At 45.1% G+C, this 19,259-nt stretch overlaps 1 protein-coding gene across 7 annotated transcripts in view; it reads left to right on the forward strand.

Annotated features, from left to right (window-relative positions):
- The window catches only part of LOC143286749 (uncharacterized), a 276,442-nt gene extending 257,183 nt beyond the window's left edge, over window positions 1-19,259 (forward strand). For 5 of the 7 annotated variants that reach the window (XM_076594492.1, XM_076594483.1, XM_076594522.1 and 2 more), the window contains 9 exons: window positions 280-3,099; window positions 3,503-4,639; window positions 5,251-5,373; window positions 6,521-6,643; window positions 7,939-8,532; window positions 8,982-9,255; window positions 10,258-10,586; window positions 10,765-10,879; window positions 11,166-19,259. In XM_076594492.1, the coding sequence (XP_076450607.1) occupies window positions 280-3,099; window positions 3,503-4,639; window positions 5,251-5,373; window positions 6,521-6,643; window positions 7,939-8,532; window positions 8,982-9,255; window positions 10,258-10,586; window positions 10,765-10,879; window positions 11,166-11,959 (6,309 nt within the window). In that variant the 3' untranslated portion in view covers window positions 11,960-19,259. The remainder of the gene's footprint in view (window positions 1-279; window positions 3,100-3,502; window positions 4,640-5,250; window positions 5,374-6,520; window positions 6,644-7,938; window positions 8,533-8,981; window positions 9,256-10,257; window positions 10,587-10,764; window positions 10,880-11,165) is intronic. The other 2 variants (XM_076594502.1, XM_076594511.1) reach the window with 2 other exon arrangements.

A 19,259-nucleotide genomic window follows, 5' to 3' on the forward strand; every position in this document is an offset into this window, starting at 1 on the left:
CACTATTCAGTTTTTTGATAATTCATTCTTTGTGTTATAAATAGCATGAAAAATGATAGTCATATGTGAGTAGTGGGGTGGTTTACATGAGCAGAGAAAATTTGGAGGAATGTAGACCTACAAGCAGCAAAGAGCTAAGTAGACAAATGCACACAAACAAAGAAGAGCGACATTACAAGACAGTTCATGTTGCCATGTGTGTGTTACAGTTAAAGCAGACAGATGCACACAAAGAAGAGCGACATTACGAGTACTCTCATGCTTCCACATGTTTTACAGATATTTGAAGATGCCCCAGGCTACCCCCAGATGAGCACTCCTCCCCCCTGGTTGCGGGACCACCTGGAACTGCCACTGGACGATGAGATCAGCCTGTCCAGCAGTTCTGCCAGTGGCTCCCCCTCCTCCCCTGGCCAGCCCACCCACCCCTGCCTGCAGGCCATCGGCAAGGCACGCCCCAGTCCTTCAGCATCGTCTGCTGTCATCCCCGTGCCGGGGCCCACCACCAAGATTGAGACAGAGTTCCCCGCCACCAACGCCAGCCCCAAAATGAAGCATGTCAGTGTGTCAGAGAGGGGGACCCGGTCGCTGGAGCGCAGGGGAGAGGGGTTCCAAAAGCCCAGCAGTTTCCACCCACTGATTTGCTCGGTGGGGCCGGCACGAGGCAGCACAGGGTCCGTGAGGAAGGGCAAGGGGCGGAGCAGTTCGGAGACACTGGCTATGAACCAGCTGTCGGAGCAAGCCTGGCAGAAACTGGAGGCTCAGGTCAAGGGTCACAGGTCGGCTGTCAAACAGGCGGTGAGCTCGGTCAAACAGTCCACGTCAGCTGAGGTCATTGTCAACGCTGCTGCTGCTCCAAATTCCCCTGCTTTCTCACAAAGACTGTCTTCCAGCCCCGCCAGTGAGAAAGCAGGTGACAGAACAAGGGACAGCACTGCGGGCACAGGAAAGGGACAGGGGCAGACGGTCAGTCAGGCTAAAGAAGTGTCGAAGAGCAGCCCACGTAAAGCTGGCATGAACGGCAAGTCATCCCAGGTGTCGCCTCTGTTCACTAAGGTGAAGCTGAGGAGGAAAGGTTCCAACAGCAGTCGTGACTCGTCACGCTCCCCACACCGCTCGGCAGTGCGCAACTCCATGCCTCCCTCAATGCCTCACCACAGCCAGTATTACTACGACTACAGCGACGAAGACAGCGACTCTCGCCCCGTGTCTCGCGTCTACTCTTGTGCCTCCACCGTCTCTCTTAATGAACTGCTGGACACCAGTGCTGAGGGCGAGTTTGCTTTGGATGATGACTTCTTCTCCGACTGGTCTTCCATGTGTCTGTCTCCTCAGCACCGCTTGCCCATTCTCCCCACCAACCCCCACCTCCACCCCTCCCCTCCAGAGCAGGCGGTTGCTAAGACACCAGGGCAGAGTGGTTCCCCAAGATATGCCTCAGGAGGGAGTCGCCTACACCACAAACTGCTGTCTCACAACTTCAGGGAGAGGGAGGCGGGGAGAGGGGGAGGTGGTGCCAAGACAGAGAGGGAGGACTCTGGCTGTGAAGTGGAGGCCAGTCATTCTGACAGAAGCGAGTCTTGGCAGTGTGACAGTGGGGCAGGTGGGGACGGTGGCGCTGGTCTGAGACACGGCGGTGACACTTGTGCCGTCATGGCAGTGGAGACAGGGGCGGTGATTAAGGCCACTACAGACACAGTGTCAACATCAAACTCGGACAGGGCCAGAGTATCCACAGGGCAGAACTCAGAATGTGTCCCCAGTCAAGATTCATGTGCCAGACCAGTGTCGGACCCTACTGCTGTGGTGTGCACAGTGTCTGTCCCATCCAAGGCAGTCACCAGGGTCCCCCTGCCCTCCCCTCAGGCGGCCGTGCTCATCCAGTCAGCCTGGAGCAGGTCAGACTCAGAGCAGTCCCCTACCTCAGAGTCCAGTTGTGCTGGGTCACCAGAAAAGCCTTCCCCCAATGCAGCATTAGGAGTGACATCTCTTGGTGACACTGACCAAGACCCGGCAGTCTCCAGCAACAACAGCCCCAGATCATCCACCACAGACATGCCTTTCCGATCCTCAGGCGACAGAAGTGAGGTCTTTGTACCCACTTCCAAACTGAAATCAAAGCCTTTGACAGCAGAGGAAAAATCCCGAGCCTGTCGGCCTGACCAGCTGATCTTAGCCCCAGCAGATAAAACTGTGCATGGGTTTACATCATCCAGCTCCTGTAGCAGTGAGGACAAGTCTCCTTTCCCCCAGCCCCAGTCAGCAGAAAGCCACCTCAGACAGTGCTCCAGAACAGCTGGTGAGGCCTGTGTTCTCAAGGACCCACAGGCCAGCAGCAAGCCAAAGAAATCACCACCCCCACCACCAGTGCCTCACAAATCTTCCAAACCTCACCCAGGTGCCAAGCAGTTCACTTCTCACAGTCATGTGGACATTTCCTCGGTGTCCACAAAAAGCAGCAGTTGTGTCAGCAACACAGAGAACAGTGTAGGCGTCAACAGCATCAGCAGCATCGGGGGCATCAGCACTGATGGTGGTATCAGCAGCAAGCAGGGGGGTGCCAGTGTTGGGGGGGAGTCGTTCCCCCCAGAAACCACGCTGACCGTGGGCTTCATGAGCGTCCAACCCCAGCAGCTGGACCAGGTGGCTCGCAACCCGGACACGGTGCGTGACTTTGTCAACTCACTGGTGCGCGACATGAAGGAGAGAGTGGCGCGGCAAAGCGACTGGCCCATCACCACTACCCCCTCCACCACCACCACGGGGCCTTTGGCCTACTGCAAGTCCCTGGATTCCAGCTTTGAGAGCGTGCGTGCAGAGAGGTCTGGGAGCAAGGATGACGGCTACTCCACCATGTCCAGCGACATCCACCCCGTGGCCATGGACAAGTACTCGTATGTAGACATCATGGTCGCCAAGCCCACCACCGAGGTCACCAGCTCTGTGCGCAAAACTCCAGACCTGGTCCATGACCTCAACCTGGTGGGGTCGCCCAAAAAGAGGAACAAGTCCACAGAGGCCAGTGAGACGGACTCTGCCATGGAGACATCAGCCCACAGCATGGACACACGCAACTCCAGCCACAGTCTGTCTTCCCAGGTCAGTCACCTGTCTGGTTTGCATGATGTTGGTTCTGGCTGTTAAGTGTGAAAGGGAGGGGAAGCTCTTAGTTTGATGATCTGTCATTTCCTCTCAAGATCATCCTTGATGACATGACAGTCAGCATGGAAGTGTCTGTTTTTTGTGTGTAATCTCTTGTTCACTTCTTTGATGGACAAAAATAGTATCAATGAAAAAGTGCACACACAGGTATATTTATCAGAAATGATGTTCCATATCCATACATTAGATAAGTGTTATTTTAGAGGAGAATTTTCCTCTCTTGGTGAGTGAGACCTGATAATCATACATGGCCTGTGCTTCAGAAATAAATCAAAGAAACATTAAAGAACAGAGTGAGGAAGAAGGACAAAGCTGAAGAAAAGTTTGTGGATTGTTGCAGGTGTCCTCCTCCTCAGGAGAGAACATGCTGAGTCCTGGGGCCAAAGTGACCAAGATGGCTCGCTTCTTCGAGGAGGAGTGTGCCAAGAGTTCAGGGAGCAGCACCACCACCACCACCCACCCCCTGTCTGTGGGCACCCCCAGCCCCCTGTCCCCCACTGGGGGCAGCAGCCTGGGGTCGGGTGACAGCTCTGTGTACCTCAGCCCCAAGTCCTCCCTCACCTCACCAGAGTCGGAGGGCTCTTTCAAGCAGATGTATGCCTCTGTGGTGGCCAAGCTGACCCCGATGCCTGGACCGTTGGCCGTGTCAGAACCTGGACAGATGTGTGAGGGGGGTGGGATGTCCCCATCTCCTGTGGTTTCGCCCACCAGTGGTCCCGTCAGCCCCTCCCCCACCTCCACTCTGTCTGGCTCCGTGGGGCAGAGGATCCATGACATGGTGCACAGCTTCCAGGCAGGACTGAAGGACAAGGCTGTCCTGGCCATGTCTTCTTGTGCTGAAGACTCCTCATCCCCCAGCACCCCACAGTCACAGAGTGGTGCTGTCCCACCCCCAGAGAAGATCTCAGACCCTAGTCCTCCACACAGACCTTCCGACTTCAGGCCCTCACCAGAGAGGAGGATGGTAAGGTCCCCCATTTGTGATTTCAAAAAGTATGAGATCAACGACCCCTCCAAACGGAACTTGTCTTGCAGCCCCCCTGTTGACACGGTGACCAGGAGAGAAAACGTTATGTCCTGGCCCCCCAGAAAGATCATCCCTCCCCTCACACCCTCCCCAATGTCCCCAGTGGGCCATACTCCAGGTATGGGATGGGACATGGCTCCATCCCCACTGCTCATGATGGAAGACAAGGTGCTGGATGATATCCCAGAGGAGAGCGACGATGACTGGGACAACTTGTGTGCTCGGTCCTCCCAAGATCGACAGCAGGCTCCGGGTCTGAAAGAGGGGAAGGGCAGATCGTGCAGCAGTTCTGGGGGCTCGTCTCCACGCCCGGGACACCGTCCCATGAAGAAGTGCAAGTCGGAGAGCAGCCTGTGGGAAAAGCCACGCACAATGTCGCTGTACGACGAGATGATGTCAGGGAGCTGGGACAGCGGCAAGGTGCTGGAACGGTCAGCCTCTGTGTCAGAGGTAGGTGCCTGGATTTGATGCGTTTCTCTGCTTGTTTTCTGCTTCTGCATATTCTGTTTTTGTCTGTTCACTACATGGTGTTTCAGACATGCACACATTCATTCATTTCAGCACATATATAGACACTCATACAATGGGTGTGTAGAGTGGGTGAGGGGTCAGGCATGGGGAAGAGGGAAGGGAGGGGTACTGAGGAAAAAGAAAAGTTGTCTCTGAGTGTGTGTGTGTGTGTATCTGTGAAAGCCCTTGTCTGTTTTCAGATTAACTTTGTTGCCATGTTTGTTGACTACATACAGAGCTATATACTTCCACTGTATGTTTTGTTGCTGTGTGCATGTTTCTTTCTAGATACTATTGATATATATTTATATCATTTAACCTTGATCTTCTTTTCAGCTGTTTTCAGTTTCCCGTAGATGAAGTTGACTAACTGCATATGACTTAACACTAATTTCTGTCATGGATGTAACTAGTGCAGATTGGGAAGAGGAAACTTCGCTAATTCAGAATTCTTGTGGATTCAAAATGCTCCATGATATGGATTGGGTTTCTTTTTGATTTTTGGTTTTTGTCATTTTAAATGATTCATGAAAGAAATTGTATTTGTACAGGTGGATTTTCGACCATCACAGAATGGTTTGGAGGATCAAGGCTATCTCCGGAGCAGTTTTCTTCACCTTTCTTTCGATGACTCCCACATCCAGGAGAAAGTGGCCATGCTGCTGGGATGTTCGGTATGTTGGAGACATACAGAGAGCAAAAACGTGGTTGTGTGTGTGGTGAGACTTGGTGATGGATCACACTTTGGGAATCAGTAACATTGTGTTGTGTGTTTTTGACATTGTGAGCATGGACCAAGCATGGCCAGCTTAACACCATGTGTGTTGTTTAACTTTGTGATTTATTGGGTTTATTTTGTTCGTCACATGTTGTGTTTGTGTTGTGGGGCAGATGGCTTGATAGTTGTGGCTGAGGTCAGAGAACAGCACATCTCTGAGGTGTAGTGGTTGTGTGCTGGATCTTAGCTTGTAGTGCAGATGATGTCAGCGTAGCAAGACATGATCATAGATGCTAGAATGCATGTTTAAAGCCTTGTTGTTCTCTGTCCCCTTTGATAAGAAATCCTTCCCACTTAAAGTCTAATTGCATGTTCTGTAACAGGTTCTTCACTTTATCCCTCAAAATGTTTTAAAGTGGCTTTTCAGTTTGAGTTGCAGAGTGTGTGCGTGTGCTTGAGTGAGTGCATGTGTGTGCAATCATGCAGTTTATTTTTGTGCATGTGCTTGCTTATTTGCTGTTGTATGTTAAGGTTCAGTGTTCAAATTCCACAAATCAAAGTATAGCTTACTGTTTCATTCAAAGTAAAGTGAAGAAAACAACAATACTTTCCTTTTTTTTCAAAAATGATTTGGGCAGTGAATCATTGTTTTTACAGTGTGACTTTTTAATTTATATTGACAATTGCACTGTTTTGTTTGATGGGCATGGCTTTTGTGCAAACATAATTATACACTGTGTTTTTCCTCTGTTTAACCCACAGATAATATCATAAAAACAGCACAGTTTAATCTCTCTGTGTTTAATCCACAAATAGCACAGTTTAATAAGTACACTGGGTAACAGCTGGGACAGAAACAATGTCAACAAAACTTAAAGCAAACAGAAAAGGGGCAATAACTATTGAAGAAAAAAAGTCTGTTCCATGCATAGAGGACGGAAGTATGCAGAAACTAAACGGAAATGTGTGTAGAATCAGCATATGAAGGGCGTTTTGCCTATAGTGGCTGTGTTGGTATATATGTGAAGAGTCCATGAAGCATGGAATGCATGATGATGAGCATGCAGAGCATGAGGGTTGTGACTGTGCTGTGTGTTGGCCAGCAGTGGCATGAGGGGTCAGACAGCGAGGCAGAAGCCCGACGAGAGCTGAACGACCTGTGGCAGACACTCCTGGCTCAAAGGCCCCTCACTCACTGTCCTCCCACAGAAATGACTGGCAACCAGGTAGTGGTGGTGTCCTGTTGTGTGGTGACTGCCACACATACACATGGCAGTTTATTATGAATTGATACAGTATATTATTTATTATGAATTGATACAGTACATTCACTACATCTTTATTAATCCATATTGGAAATTAAAGCATTTGCACACAAGGTTTAAAACATACAGTCCACATCCTTAGTCGTAACAGGAACTGACACACTGTCAAATGCTCACATTTTTTCAGGATGTGCAAGCACTCATCACTCTGAAAGTTTTAAAGTCCATTGAGTGGGGTGATTTTTTTTTTAGATAATTTTCAGGAGTCTATATTACCAGTGAACAGCCAACAATGTCATTTTCAGTTAGCTGTGATTTCAGAGTTTTGTGTCTGCCTTGTGTCACTTGTTCCCATGGGTTTTGTTGACATTTTGGGAAAACTTCTGTCTGTACTGATCAACATCATGGAACATGGAGCACTCTAAACAAGAATCTGTTTGAACCCTCTAACAAATCATGACTCAAGGATGTGTTGTTTTTAGAAGAAAGATATTTTTAACTGCAAATTAAGTAAAGGATTATCATTTATTTGATAGATGGCCTGAGAGCTTTTGTAAACTTATATTGCAGGGTATTTTTTACATATTTTGTTCTTTATTACATTTTCTTTTATACTCTGGATGGGCAGGCTCTGTGTGTGTGTGTGTGTGTGATCATTTTAAGTCTACAGCAGATCAATTTGACTTTTTTCTTGTATAATGTGCTTAAGAGAACCTGTGTTAGTTGACATGTATCATGATTATGGCTGATACAGGAAGCTGCATGTTGGCTTTTGGTGTTGTTGCTGTTTTTGGTTGGTACATATTTATATAAAGTTGTGTATTGTGTAAAGGTGATGGGTATAGCAGTTCATATATTTAAGTTAGAACATCGGCAATGTTTATGTTCTGTGGATCAGTCCATACACTTTCACTTTCTTGAAGCTGAAACAATGTTGTAGGTATTTGTATTTTTCTTGTGTTAGTATTATGATCCCCACATAGTAGTAGTTGCATGGTTAGGATGTCCTTTATGTTAGAAGGTTATGGGCACAACCATCTGATTGTAGCCTTTGACTCCAGTAAAAAGTAATGCATATCATTATCAGTTTGTAAGTATGTCAAACAGTTGTGTTAGTGAATTTACTCTGTCTCTCTTTATCTTTCTCTCACACTCTCTCTGTCATGTCTGTCTTGCTTGTGTCTGACACAGTAAAAAGTGTAAGAAGGCAATTGCTTTTGATAATTTTGGGTTGATTTTGTTGTTATTTATTTCAGAATGGTACACCTTCAACCTCCACTGAAGAACACACAAATTCTAAATCCTCTGCCAAACCCAGCACCACCCCTGTCACGAGCAACGAGCCATGCCCACAGAACAAGGATAAGACCCGTACAGATCAATCCATCTCTGGCTCAAAGGGAGGAGAGGAGGCCAAGGCAAAAGTGGATGAGGACTCCAGTGATGACGGACCTCGTTCCCCCTCGGTGGCTCAGAAGTTGTTCCACAGTGAGTTCTACAGCCTGTGCCCTGTGGACTCGAACCGTAGCCTGGCCTCCAGCATGGGCAGTGTGTACCAGCGAAGCCGTGAGCACCTCAATGAGGATGGCACAGCTGACTCCCTCCAATCCCATCCTCCTCACCCCTCCTTCACCAACGCCATCCATGTGAGGGAGTTTGACAAGATCTCCCACCAGATCGCCAGCCTGTCGCGCACAGTGGACGAACTGAACCGCAGCCTGAACAGTCTGACCAGTGGGGGGGCATCTCTCGGGGGGTCCAAACAGGACCTCCAGGACAGCGACAACGCGGAGGAGGGGCAGGGGAAGGAGGCTGGGGAAGGGGGAGGAGCGTGGTCCTCCAGTAGACAGGTCAGTCAGTTGGTCAGCTGTCTTTGGTAGGGAAGTATGGGGATGAAAAGACTGTCAGATGGGATGAGAAGTTCCAGAATAGATAAGGCACTAGATATGTTACTCTTTTTTTTTGTTTTTAATGTGTTTTATGCAGTGAGCAAACAATGCTATTTTTTTCTGGTCTTGCTTTTTAAATTGCTTTTCAAAGAATGAATAATTGTGTACAAATGTTATTCATCGTGTGTTGGCCTTCAATTGAGAAAGTTGAATCAACAACATGGATGTGAATTCTGGTCATGGTGTGACAGGAAAAAAGTTTGTTTCACTCAGTAAACGTTCTGTAACAACCAGAGCAGTTAAAAAAGTAAACAAAACATGTTGCTCTGAATCTGTAATCATTATGAAAGACTATCATTATCATTACACTGACAGTTTGGACAATGATTAATGTAACATTCTGTCAGCAGGAGTGCATTGAGGGCTACCACTGGGTAGAAGACGAGTTCTACTTGACCTCCTGTGGAGGGGAGGTCATCATTGGGAGTGCTGCTCTCCTGGCGGAGGAGGAAGGAATGGAGGACTACTGTGACGGAGGCGGAGGAGAGGGAGGGGGCATGTTTGCCATGGAGGACAACGATGACGCCATCGCTGATGATGCTCAGGATGACTTCTACTGCATCCGGATGCCACCCCGCAGAGAGGGCCGCGGCACGGGCCCTCCCCCTACCCGACCCGTGTCAGGTCAGTAGTGCTGGCTGATGTCAGGTCGGGGTGAAGGTGTCATCCAGAAGTGCCTGTCCCTGGCTCACCTATTGCCAATTCATCTCTTCCTAATTTGCCTATTCCCAGTTTGCCTGTCACTAAATTGGTTATCCCAATTTGCCGATGCACTGAGTTGCTGTGTGTTTGTGTGTGTGTGTGTGTGTGTGTGTGTGTTTATCACACTTTCTTTATTTGATTTTATGTGTGTGTGTGTGTTTTAGAGAGAGAGAGAGAGACTGAATAGCTGAAATGGGAAAATGCAGGTAGGCAAAACAGGACAGTCAAATTCTCAATAGGCCATTGAGGGTGGCGGAACAGTTAAAGAACAGTTGAAATAGAAACAGGCAAATAAGACCTGCTCCGGGTTGGGCCTGTTGGGGCGAGTTCAGAGGAAGGAGAAAGAGTAGGATCGGAGCATGTTGGTGAACTGGAAACTGTGACAGCATCGGTTTGGTTTGCGGGGGGTGGGGGGGGGGGGGGGGGACTGTAGACACAGTATTGTATTACTTTGAACTGTGCTGCAGTTTTCTCTTGTTTTGTACTGTGATGTATTGTACTGTACAGATTTGTATTGTATGTACTCTGGTCTGCTGTTCAGTGCTGTGTTAAGCTGTGCTGCATTGTTGTTGCTTGTTTTATACCATGCTGTATTGTCCTGTACAGTGCTGTTGTTTGACTGTATTGCCTTTTATAATGGTGAGCAGGTATGTATATGTTGTATCATTTTCACTGAGATGGAGGTGTGGTGAAAAGGAAGAGACATGGAGAAGGGGACTGGGGAATACTGGTGAGTGAGACGGTGGCTGCTTTGCTGTTTCAGAAATGATGAATCAAGCCTGCGTTTGTGTTTGTACGATTTCTCATTCATGATTGTACCCTTGATGTTACTATTCCCCACCCCACCCCACCCCCCAATATTCCTTGTGACCCCGATACACTTGGTCATAAAGACATGTTCTATCTGTTCTATTCTGCTGGCAGGGGGAAGCGACTTGGACCACATCCTGAACAGCCTCGCCCACTTTCGTTACAACAGCGACGGCCAGTTGTCCCGACAGCCAGCCACATCCAGTGAGCGGCCAGCCAGTGGTCAGCTGGAGGGGACTGGGGGGTGGACCATGGACAGCTCTCACTCCCACTCCAGTCTGAGTCACGCTTTACATGCCTCCACCTCCATCATCACATCCACCTCCACCACCACCGCTGATGAGCGTGGGAGTCAGGGAGGGGAGGTGGAAGGAGTGGTTGAGGAGGGGAGTGGTGCTGTGGGTGATGGGGACAGTGAGGGCAACGTGCTGGCCAACAGAGAGGTAAGACGTGGTTGTGAGGGTGTTTCCTTCTTTGATTATTGAACTAAATGTCCACACAAAATTAAATGATTTGGTTTGTACGTCTTTGTTTGATGCTTGCAGTAGAAAGCGGTCCATCACTTGTGGTGAAGTCAGTATATCAGTGTGTGATGTTGACGTGATTGATGGGGTGTTTCAGCAGCGGGCCACCATTCTGGACTCCATGCTTCCATCAGGGGGAGAGAGCAACGACAGTCTGTCCAGCGACATTGGTCTGGATCACATGATGTGTCAGCGACTGATGGGCAGAAAAGGTGTGTATGTGTGTGTGTGTGCATGCACACGTTTGTTTGTGCAAACACATGTTTATGTTTGCTTGCACATGTGTATGTGTGCTTGTATTAATGTTTTATTTGTATCTGTCTGTAGATATTGGAATACATAATAATTCACATTCTTCCATGCTTTTTTTTATTTTTATTTTTTTAACATCATTCTAGCATAGTTAATCCACCTTGTTTGTTGAATAGTACTAAAGACAAAAAACGATGCACGCCTCCAGCACAGTCACCTGAGTCCGTTGTTTTTTTCACCTTGCAGGCCGGAAAGAGGTGGTACGTTTTTCTGCCTTCAGACAGAGGCCTGCCCTCAATCTCTCCCACTTCTTTCAACACTACAACAAGATGGAGCAGGATGCGGTAGCGGCTTTCGACTTCCTTGAGGACCTTTCGACGTCAGAGTCCACAGAGCACCTGGACTCATCCCATGACAGCGCCACAAGGAGGTGTCGCAGTGCCAGCCAGCCGCTGAGTCGGGAGGTGGTGATGCGACAGACGCAGGCCAGGCAGCAGCAGCAGGAGGAGGGGGAGGGGCCCTGTGCTGCCAGGAACCCCAGGCCTCTGTCAGAGTCCGACTTTAGGAAGTTCCGCCTCCCTGCCAACCAGGCGGGGTGGCAGGACCAGAGGTACCCATCGTACTACAGCTACACTCCCCCACCTCCCCCACTCCCACGCCGGGAGCCCATCACCAAGAGAGGTGTAGACGTTGGTCAAACCGGGGATACAGCGGCTCCTTCGCCCTCCACCCCCTCACGCCGACACAAGGTCAGGCGTCGCAGGAAAAGGTCGGAAGTGAAAGACAAAGGTCAGAGCAAGGAGGTGAAGCCAGCGGAGAGTGGATCGAGTGGTGGAGGGAAGGGGGGCATGCCATCCAGCAGGGCAGGGGGGCGGGGCTCACGGGGACGGAGGGGGGGTGAGAGGCTGCACAAGGAGTGGCACGACATCAAGGTTGGGGACCCTGTGGCCAACACCCTGTCCCTCAGCGACTCCTGCTGCGACAGCTCCTCCTCCCCCTCACCCCCCAGTCTCAGCTACACTGACCTGTCCAAGTTCTGAGGGGTAGGCCTGGCCACCAGACCTGGACCTGTTCATTGACAGTATTTTTCACCAGAGTTGTCACATGTTCACCAATTTTGCTTTCGTTTTGGAAGCATTCTGATCCATTGTACAGTGGTAGCACTGAAGTTGGTCTTTACTGTTAAAAAGACACTGACGCCAAGGTTTTGGTGTGGGTCACACATGTAGCTCCTTTAGTGGTGAAGTGGCTGTGTGCAGTGATCACTGCTCCGTGTGGAATGGTAGTCCTGTACGCGTCATGTAGGCAGTCTAGGAGAAGAGTTAGGCAGTAAGTATATTCATGTTGCTTCCTGTCTGTCATTGCCCTGTGGTCAGTGATGGTAGAGTGCTCAGACTAAAGCAGGCTGCAGATGACTCGGAGCATTGGATAAACAGAAACGTTTTATTTATTCTTGTCTCGGTTGGAATCGTACAGTCAGGGGGTCATGTTGGAGACAGTTTCATCGAGTCAAACTGGAGTGGGTTCTGAGACTGGTTTGTCTGGAATCCTGGCACTCCTCTCATGGTTTTTTTTTTTTGTTTGAAAGGAAGATTGTTAGTGTTTTGTTGTTGAAAACAATGATTACTGGAGAAAGCAGGCTGTTGTCTCCCTTGCCCGTTGCTGTTCAGCACCATCCAGATCTTACTGGGCAACGTTTGACTGCTTGGCCCCCTATGCCCTGTTCTGTACCTTGTTGGTTGTCGGGAAATGTGGTTGGTCGTTTGCTGCAGGTAGTGAACTCTGGAACGGTCTTGCCAGTATCTAGGTTGTGTCAGGTGTCTGTCTTCCTGCTGGTAGGCTTTCAGTTCTTTCCCCCCCTAACAAACACACACCTCACTCTGAAAGTTTATGAAATACTGGGAGATCATTTATGAATTCTGTATAAAGAATGCATTGTACGTTTTTTTTAATTTTTGAATGATAAGGCAGAAGAGAGAGAGAGTGTTGTATGAATCAAAGAAAAACTAAATTGGGTGACACAGAGTACACATAGCTCTCTCTGGGCAATCCATTTGTGACATACATGTGAACCAAGTGCATAATCATCCTGATTGGTTTGTCCACATTCTGTTTTTCAGCAGACTTCAAGGTTTGGCATTTTCTCAGCAGTTACAAGTGCTAGAGAAATTCCAAGCTGGCATATTGATCAGTTATGTACCATCTCACTTGTGAAGAGGATGCATGAGCATGAAGGCCATGAAACACTGGCAATCTACGTAAGTGTTTGTCTCCTTGCATACAACCATATACAGAGTGCTGTATTAAAACAACTGTATGCATTTGTGTGGGGGATGAAAGTACAAAGCCAACTGGTTCCATGTCACTCATACTCTGCTTGTTGTTGCCATGCTGTCTGCAGCAGTTGGGTGCGACTCACACCAGTGCTGTGTGCGTTCCACACCCTTCACAATGCAGACATAGTGGGGGTAGAGGTGGTGGAGTAGAGGATGAACAGGAGGAGAAAAACAGTCCAGGAGACATTGGGGATCTCCTGCAGGTCTGTACAAACACATCATTGTTGTGGTGATATGTGGGTGATATCTGTCAGTTTTTACTGTTTGAAAACTTGCAGCCTTTTCAGTTTGGCTGATGATGTTGTGTCCTGATATTCAGATACAATGCATAAAGTGGAGAATTTTGGAACCGTTGGCTGCCACTGGCAATGAAGTGTTTGTACAGTTAGTTATAGAGAGATGTACATATGACCTTGTTCCAGTGTACTTGTGCTTTTGTTACCAAGTTTGGTGAAGTCAGTACTCCATCATTGTCTCAACACAGTAGTGTATGTGGTGTCTGGTGGGATTAGGTTATGTGTTGTTGAAAGTGGAATGACCTAATTTACATGCAGTTTTCATCATTGATCTCACACAACTGACCCTGACATTTCAGCAACCCCACTCCCCTCCCCCCCCTTCCCCTAGGCGGAAGGCACAGGTCAGAATCATTATCATTATTTATTTGCTGTGCAGAAGGAACAAAGAAGTTGCTGACTGAAATATCTGTGGTAGACAGTTTTACTGAGGTCAGAATGAAGGTAGCACTGCATTTTATTTATTTGTCTTGTCTGTTTTGTACAAATGATTGAAGTATAATTTTGTTAATACCCTCATGTTTTATTCTGTGTGAAGAAATTACAGCATACATGGTTTGATTTCAATGTGATATTTTTTCGAGTCATTTTTCATTTTTGAATGGTCAATGCAAGGTTTTTTTCTGTTTTTTTCCCTCACAAATACATATGTTCACTGACCTGAGTCTGCATGATAGTCCAACAACAAAAGTCCTTGTGTGATCGAGTTGAGAGTATGTTCAGAATGCAAAATTTTGATGATACGTAACTATTGTCTTGATTCTTCACATCAAAGAGAAATTTTTCATTTCTTTTCCAAAATGGACAATGAACCATTATTTTTATATTACCCCAAACCCACTAGATTTTTAGCTGCTGAAGACTTTTTCAAATGGTAACCTAAGTAGAATAAAATCTTTGAACTCATTTAAAATTCAACTTTAATCATTGGTTATTTTATACTGTGCAAGATCAGTTATTTTTGCAGTGTTTCACCAAGTACTATTTTGCCTATTGAAGGAACAGATTACTATAGTAGAGTATTTGGGACAATAGAGTTTAGAAGTTTTCACTATTTTACTCCATGTGTGGTTAAAAAAAGAAAAAAAAAGTGAGAAGGACCTTGATAGGATGTTGGCAGCAAGCTTTTTCAGCTCATGAGTTCTTTGTGTAGTTACAACGAAAATTAGATATTTTGAGATCTTTTCCTTCACTCCAGTTCCTTGACACCTTGATGTTGTTGAGGTTTCAGTCAGGTATTATATGCAACACATGCTGCTACCTCCCGCCTGGAGCAAGAACTTTAAAATTGCCTTCATGTTTTCCTCATGATTACAATGATTATGAATTGAATTACCTTTTGTTTTGGGTGGGCTGGAGGGGAGGGATGCTGTCGTTTTTATTATCTGAAGTATCTTTTGCTAACTAAACCCTTGTCGCTAGCATGCCACCTTGACTGAATCATTCAGTTCCAAATGGCAGCTGTTTTGGAACCCTCCTGTCAACAAGACCATAGAATGTTGCTAAAGCTTCCTGCATAATCAGGATTTCCATTTGCCACCCTCAGCTTTTCCATTTGTCTGGGCCACAGGTCTGTCCGTACTCAAGGACATACAATGAGTGCTTTTTATTGTAAGTTGGTTTGCTGTTTGTTTGAGCACATAACATCTGTGTGTACTGTTGTGCAGCATGTATGGCCTTGCTGCTGTTTGTGTCAGTCATCTCAATGTGCCATCATCATAAGAAAGGGTAAATAGACACTAGTAACCATCATTCCAGTTATTTTAATTGGACAGGAAATTTTGGTAGTGAGACTGACCCAGATGTTCACTTTAGCAGTGTCTCTGGCAGTATTACTCAGTGTTTTCCAGTATCAGTTAACATGTTCGTGGAAGAGGGAAAAGTTGTAAGTACTTTTTTTTCATGAACCGATTGGAATATACAGTAGTTGGTTTGTCTTGAATTGCTCATGTTGTGTTTTGGGCAAATAGACAGTGGGACTGCATGGTCAAAAGATACAACCTGAGAATAGGGCATGGCATTTACATACCAAAGAATCTTTTGTAGTGTTTTATTTGTCATATTTTATGGGGGGGTTACATTTTTTGGTAGGCAGGAAAATAGCAGCAATGTCAAAATGGTAGTGATGAGTACAGTGCAGTGGTCAGAATATCTTTACAATTGTAGAACTGAACATTGAAGGACTCTAGTCGTGGCCTCAGTGAGACAGGAGATTATGCTGCTTCTTTTGTGTCCTGACCCCTGTAGGATATGACCTGTCTTGTTGGATGAAGAATGAGAGAGCGAGAGAAAGAATGATAGAGCGAGCGAGAGAGAGACTTTTAAGAAGTACTGAGATCTCACCACATCTATTATACATCTTATTTTTGATGCCTTTTAATTTTTCCCTTTCAGTGCTCACAAACACAAGTCCATTAATCACCCACTTCATTGCATAGATTTATTTACTATGACCTGTAGCATATATGTGAACCTCAGGAAATATGCAGGAAGTAAATACCTGAAATTCTAGGACATAAAAACATATTTCTCAGATTTGATTTTATTAGCTCCCATGTCAAAGAACAATGGTAGTTCACGTAACAAAAAACCAAAGAAATCTTTTGTGGTTTTTTTTTTTCTCAACCTGCAAGAAGGCCTATATTTGGTGACCAATCAGATTCTGTTTTGGCCAACAGGAGACATTGCTTTTTTTTTCCCCCTCTTGGTCATGATAGGATTTCAGTATATATATATTAAAAAAAAAAAATGTTTGGCTTTTTTTTTTTTTTTTGCTCATGCATATGCTTACACATTACTCAACCATTGAAGTTTGAATGGTGTGCATAGTCATCATAAATTGTAAGAACTGTAATTTGATTTTTTTAGAGTTGTATGTTTATAGAAGAATAATAATTTTTTTTGTGATTGTGTTGGTGAGGTTGTTTTTTGTTGTTTTTTTAAAGGGTGTGTTAATGATGTTCTGTGATTGGTTGTGCTTTCATTTCCCTTTTATTTTTTGTTTGATGAAAGAATGGTGTATTTTGAATGACTCATTTAGAGATGTAGTTTTCCTTGTGACTGATGCCAAGTGTTCTATACCAGCCGTTTTGTACAGCACTAGATATAATGGAAGTTTGAGGTCTGCAATTATCTCAAACCTGTGATTCATGTATTCATGTAACAATTGCCCATTTTTCACAACAAAAAGACATATTTCTTTCAAGACTGATCATAAAGTCAGTGAAATGTAAACCTCGACAGCCAGCTCAGCATCACAGTGGCCCCACTGACAATGACCTACTTGGGGAAAAAAAGCGGTGCATACTGTTTACACCAAGCTGAGTATATGACTTAGCAGCTGGGAGATGAGAATATTGTTTTAGAGATCTGATTATAAACTCCAGTGTCTAGTATTTTAAAAGCAAAGAAAGGCAATTTCCTTGATCTGTGTCAAGCAGAAAAACTTAGTTTTGAACAGTGAAAATTTTGATCTTGGGCAAACCATTGAACTGCATGTTTCTGTTCAGGCAATCAGAGTTACTGAAGGTTGGGAATGTTATGTGTGATGGGGAGGGGGAGGACTGTTACATTTGTGTAGCATGAGAAACAGCCTTAATTGAAACCAAAAGCAATAACTTTGTCAAACTGCAATCTGCAGGCCACTGTGTATGAATGGAATGTGTGTGTGTGTGTGTGTGCACGCACATCATGGAACAGCCAGGAAGTAAAACAAGATGTCATTTAATCAAAACATTGTTAATGACTGTTCTTAAAGGTACTCTTAAATCCATCTTTGAGACAAAATTTATTCAGAATTTTTTTCCCATTATAAAGGAAATGGATGCGGACACGTGGAAGAAAACATGTACATGGCTAGAGCTCTAGTAGTCAAAGAAAAGAATAAAGAGCTACAGTTGCTATCTGTAAGATCTTGTCTGACAGAAAATGCTCATTGTCACGTTCTTTTCCCAACAAACTTGGACTTCTTCCCTTTCAGTCCACTGTCCAAACCACATGACTGGATCTATGCAATGATGAACCTGGCATTTTCATGTGTTCCACTTTGCCCTTCACACACAATGAATGCTGCACTGGACATTGCATGCAGTCTTGCCATTGAAATACGTCTTTATAAGAAGAATCACTTTATTTCTACTTCCATAGTTTTAATTGTATTTCTACAAAGTGTGAGGTTGTGGTCCTTTAAATAATTTGTCTTTGTCCCAAGACTGGCAGGGGAAGTGACTGAAGTACATTGTCAGTAACTGTTTTTACCAGTAAGTATTCTCCCCTGAACAAAACTTTTTGTGCGTGTGTGTGCGTGTTTAAATGCACATGGTTAATTCAGAATCAAAATTATAATCTTTTATTTTATTTGGATTTCTTTGAAGTGGTTGTCATGTCTGCTTTTCTTTTTTCTTTCCTTTTTTTTTTTGGAAACTAATTATTGGGTAAATGGTATTGAGGAAAGATGATAGGGAAATCACATTGTGAGGACCAATTTCTTTGACCTCTGGTTTTGATGACTATTTTTCTTCCTTTATTTGTGAGGCATTTTCTTTTTTATTTTCAGCACCAAATTCTTACACTGTGACGTTCAATGCAATACATTTGACATGAAGTCATTCTTTCCTGTACATGTGTACAAGATAACTCAGGAGGCTTTTGACAGAATTGTGTTTTGTGTTGTGACAAAAAAACAAACAAAAAAATCTCATTCTGTCAATGTATTTTGCTCGGAGGACTTGTGATGGTATATGTGCAGTGTTGTCAGCAATTGTAGATGTTCAGTGATATGCCCCTTATTCTCCTTGACTATACTTGTTGACACTGTGAAGGAATGTTGTTGTTTTTTATGTGCATGCTGAAAATAGCATTTTGGTGCAGAAGGATAGTAGTGGCATTGTACAGCAGTGTGTCAAAACTTGTGCGTATTTTTGGTGCTGTATGTACGTTCAGATTATTCATTATAACTACTGTGAGTGTAGTTTCTGGGTTTGGTTGCTGAAAAACGAAAGTTGCTGTCTTCATTATATTTTATTTCCTCTGCATTGATCAATATTGATTTCATTTGATGGAGATGAGGAAGGGGATGTTGTAAGGGGAATGAACAAGGGGAGGAAAAGGTTTGTAAAATGCTGTGTCTGTGGTCTGAAGTTTTCTAATAGACTTGATCAAGTAGCTCATCATTTTAAGGTACCTGAAGCACCATACTTATACTTTTGGCTTCTTTTTTTTTTATGTATAGTAAAAACATTTGAAGAGAGTATTGTCACTATGAAAAAGAAAATTTTCGATCTTTTCATGTATGTGTATAGTGATTTGTATGCATGCATGAATTTGAAGACCAAATTCAGATGTGTTTTTCAAATACACAAAGAAATCTGTCATTGGTTGACAGTTAACAATAATGAAGAGAAAATGTCACTGGAATTAGTGATACATATAACATTGTCATCTGCAAGTGATGAGTTTTTGATGAGTCAGTCTGTGTACACTGGGAAGATTTTATATGTAATATTTAGGTTGATAATGTAATACCATATACATTGATGTTTGATACTCCTATATAGGTTGGTATGTTTAAAATATGTGTTCTGTACCTGTGTAGACGAGATATACCCGTGTAGAATGACGAGCTGTTTGTATACCTGTGTTCTCCCACCGCTGTATTCAGTGCCCAGGATCACGCTTTTCTCATGATGAAACTGAAATAAACATTGTAA

Source organism: Babylonia areolata, chromosome 1 (assembly GCF_041734735.1).
Source record: "Babylonia areolata isolate BAREFJ2019XMU chromosome 1, ASM4173473v1, whole genome shotgun sequence".
NCBI classification, from domain to species: Eukaryota; Metazoa; Mollusca; class Gastropoda; order Neogastropoda; family Buccinidae; genus Babylonia; species Babylonia areolata.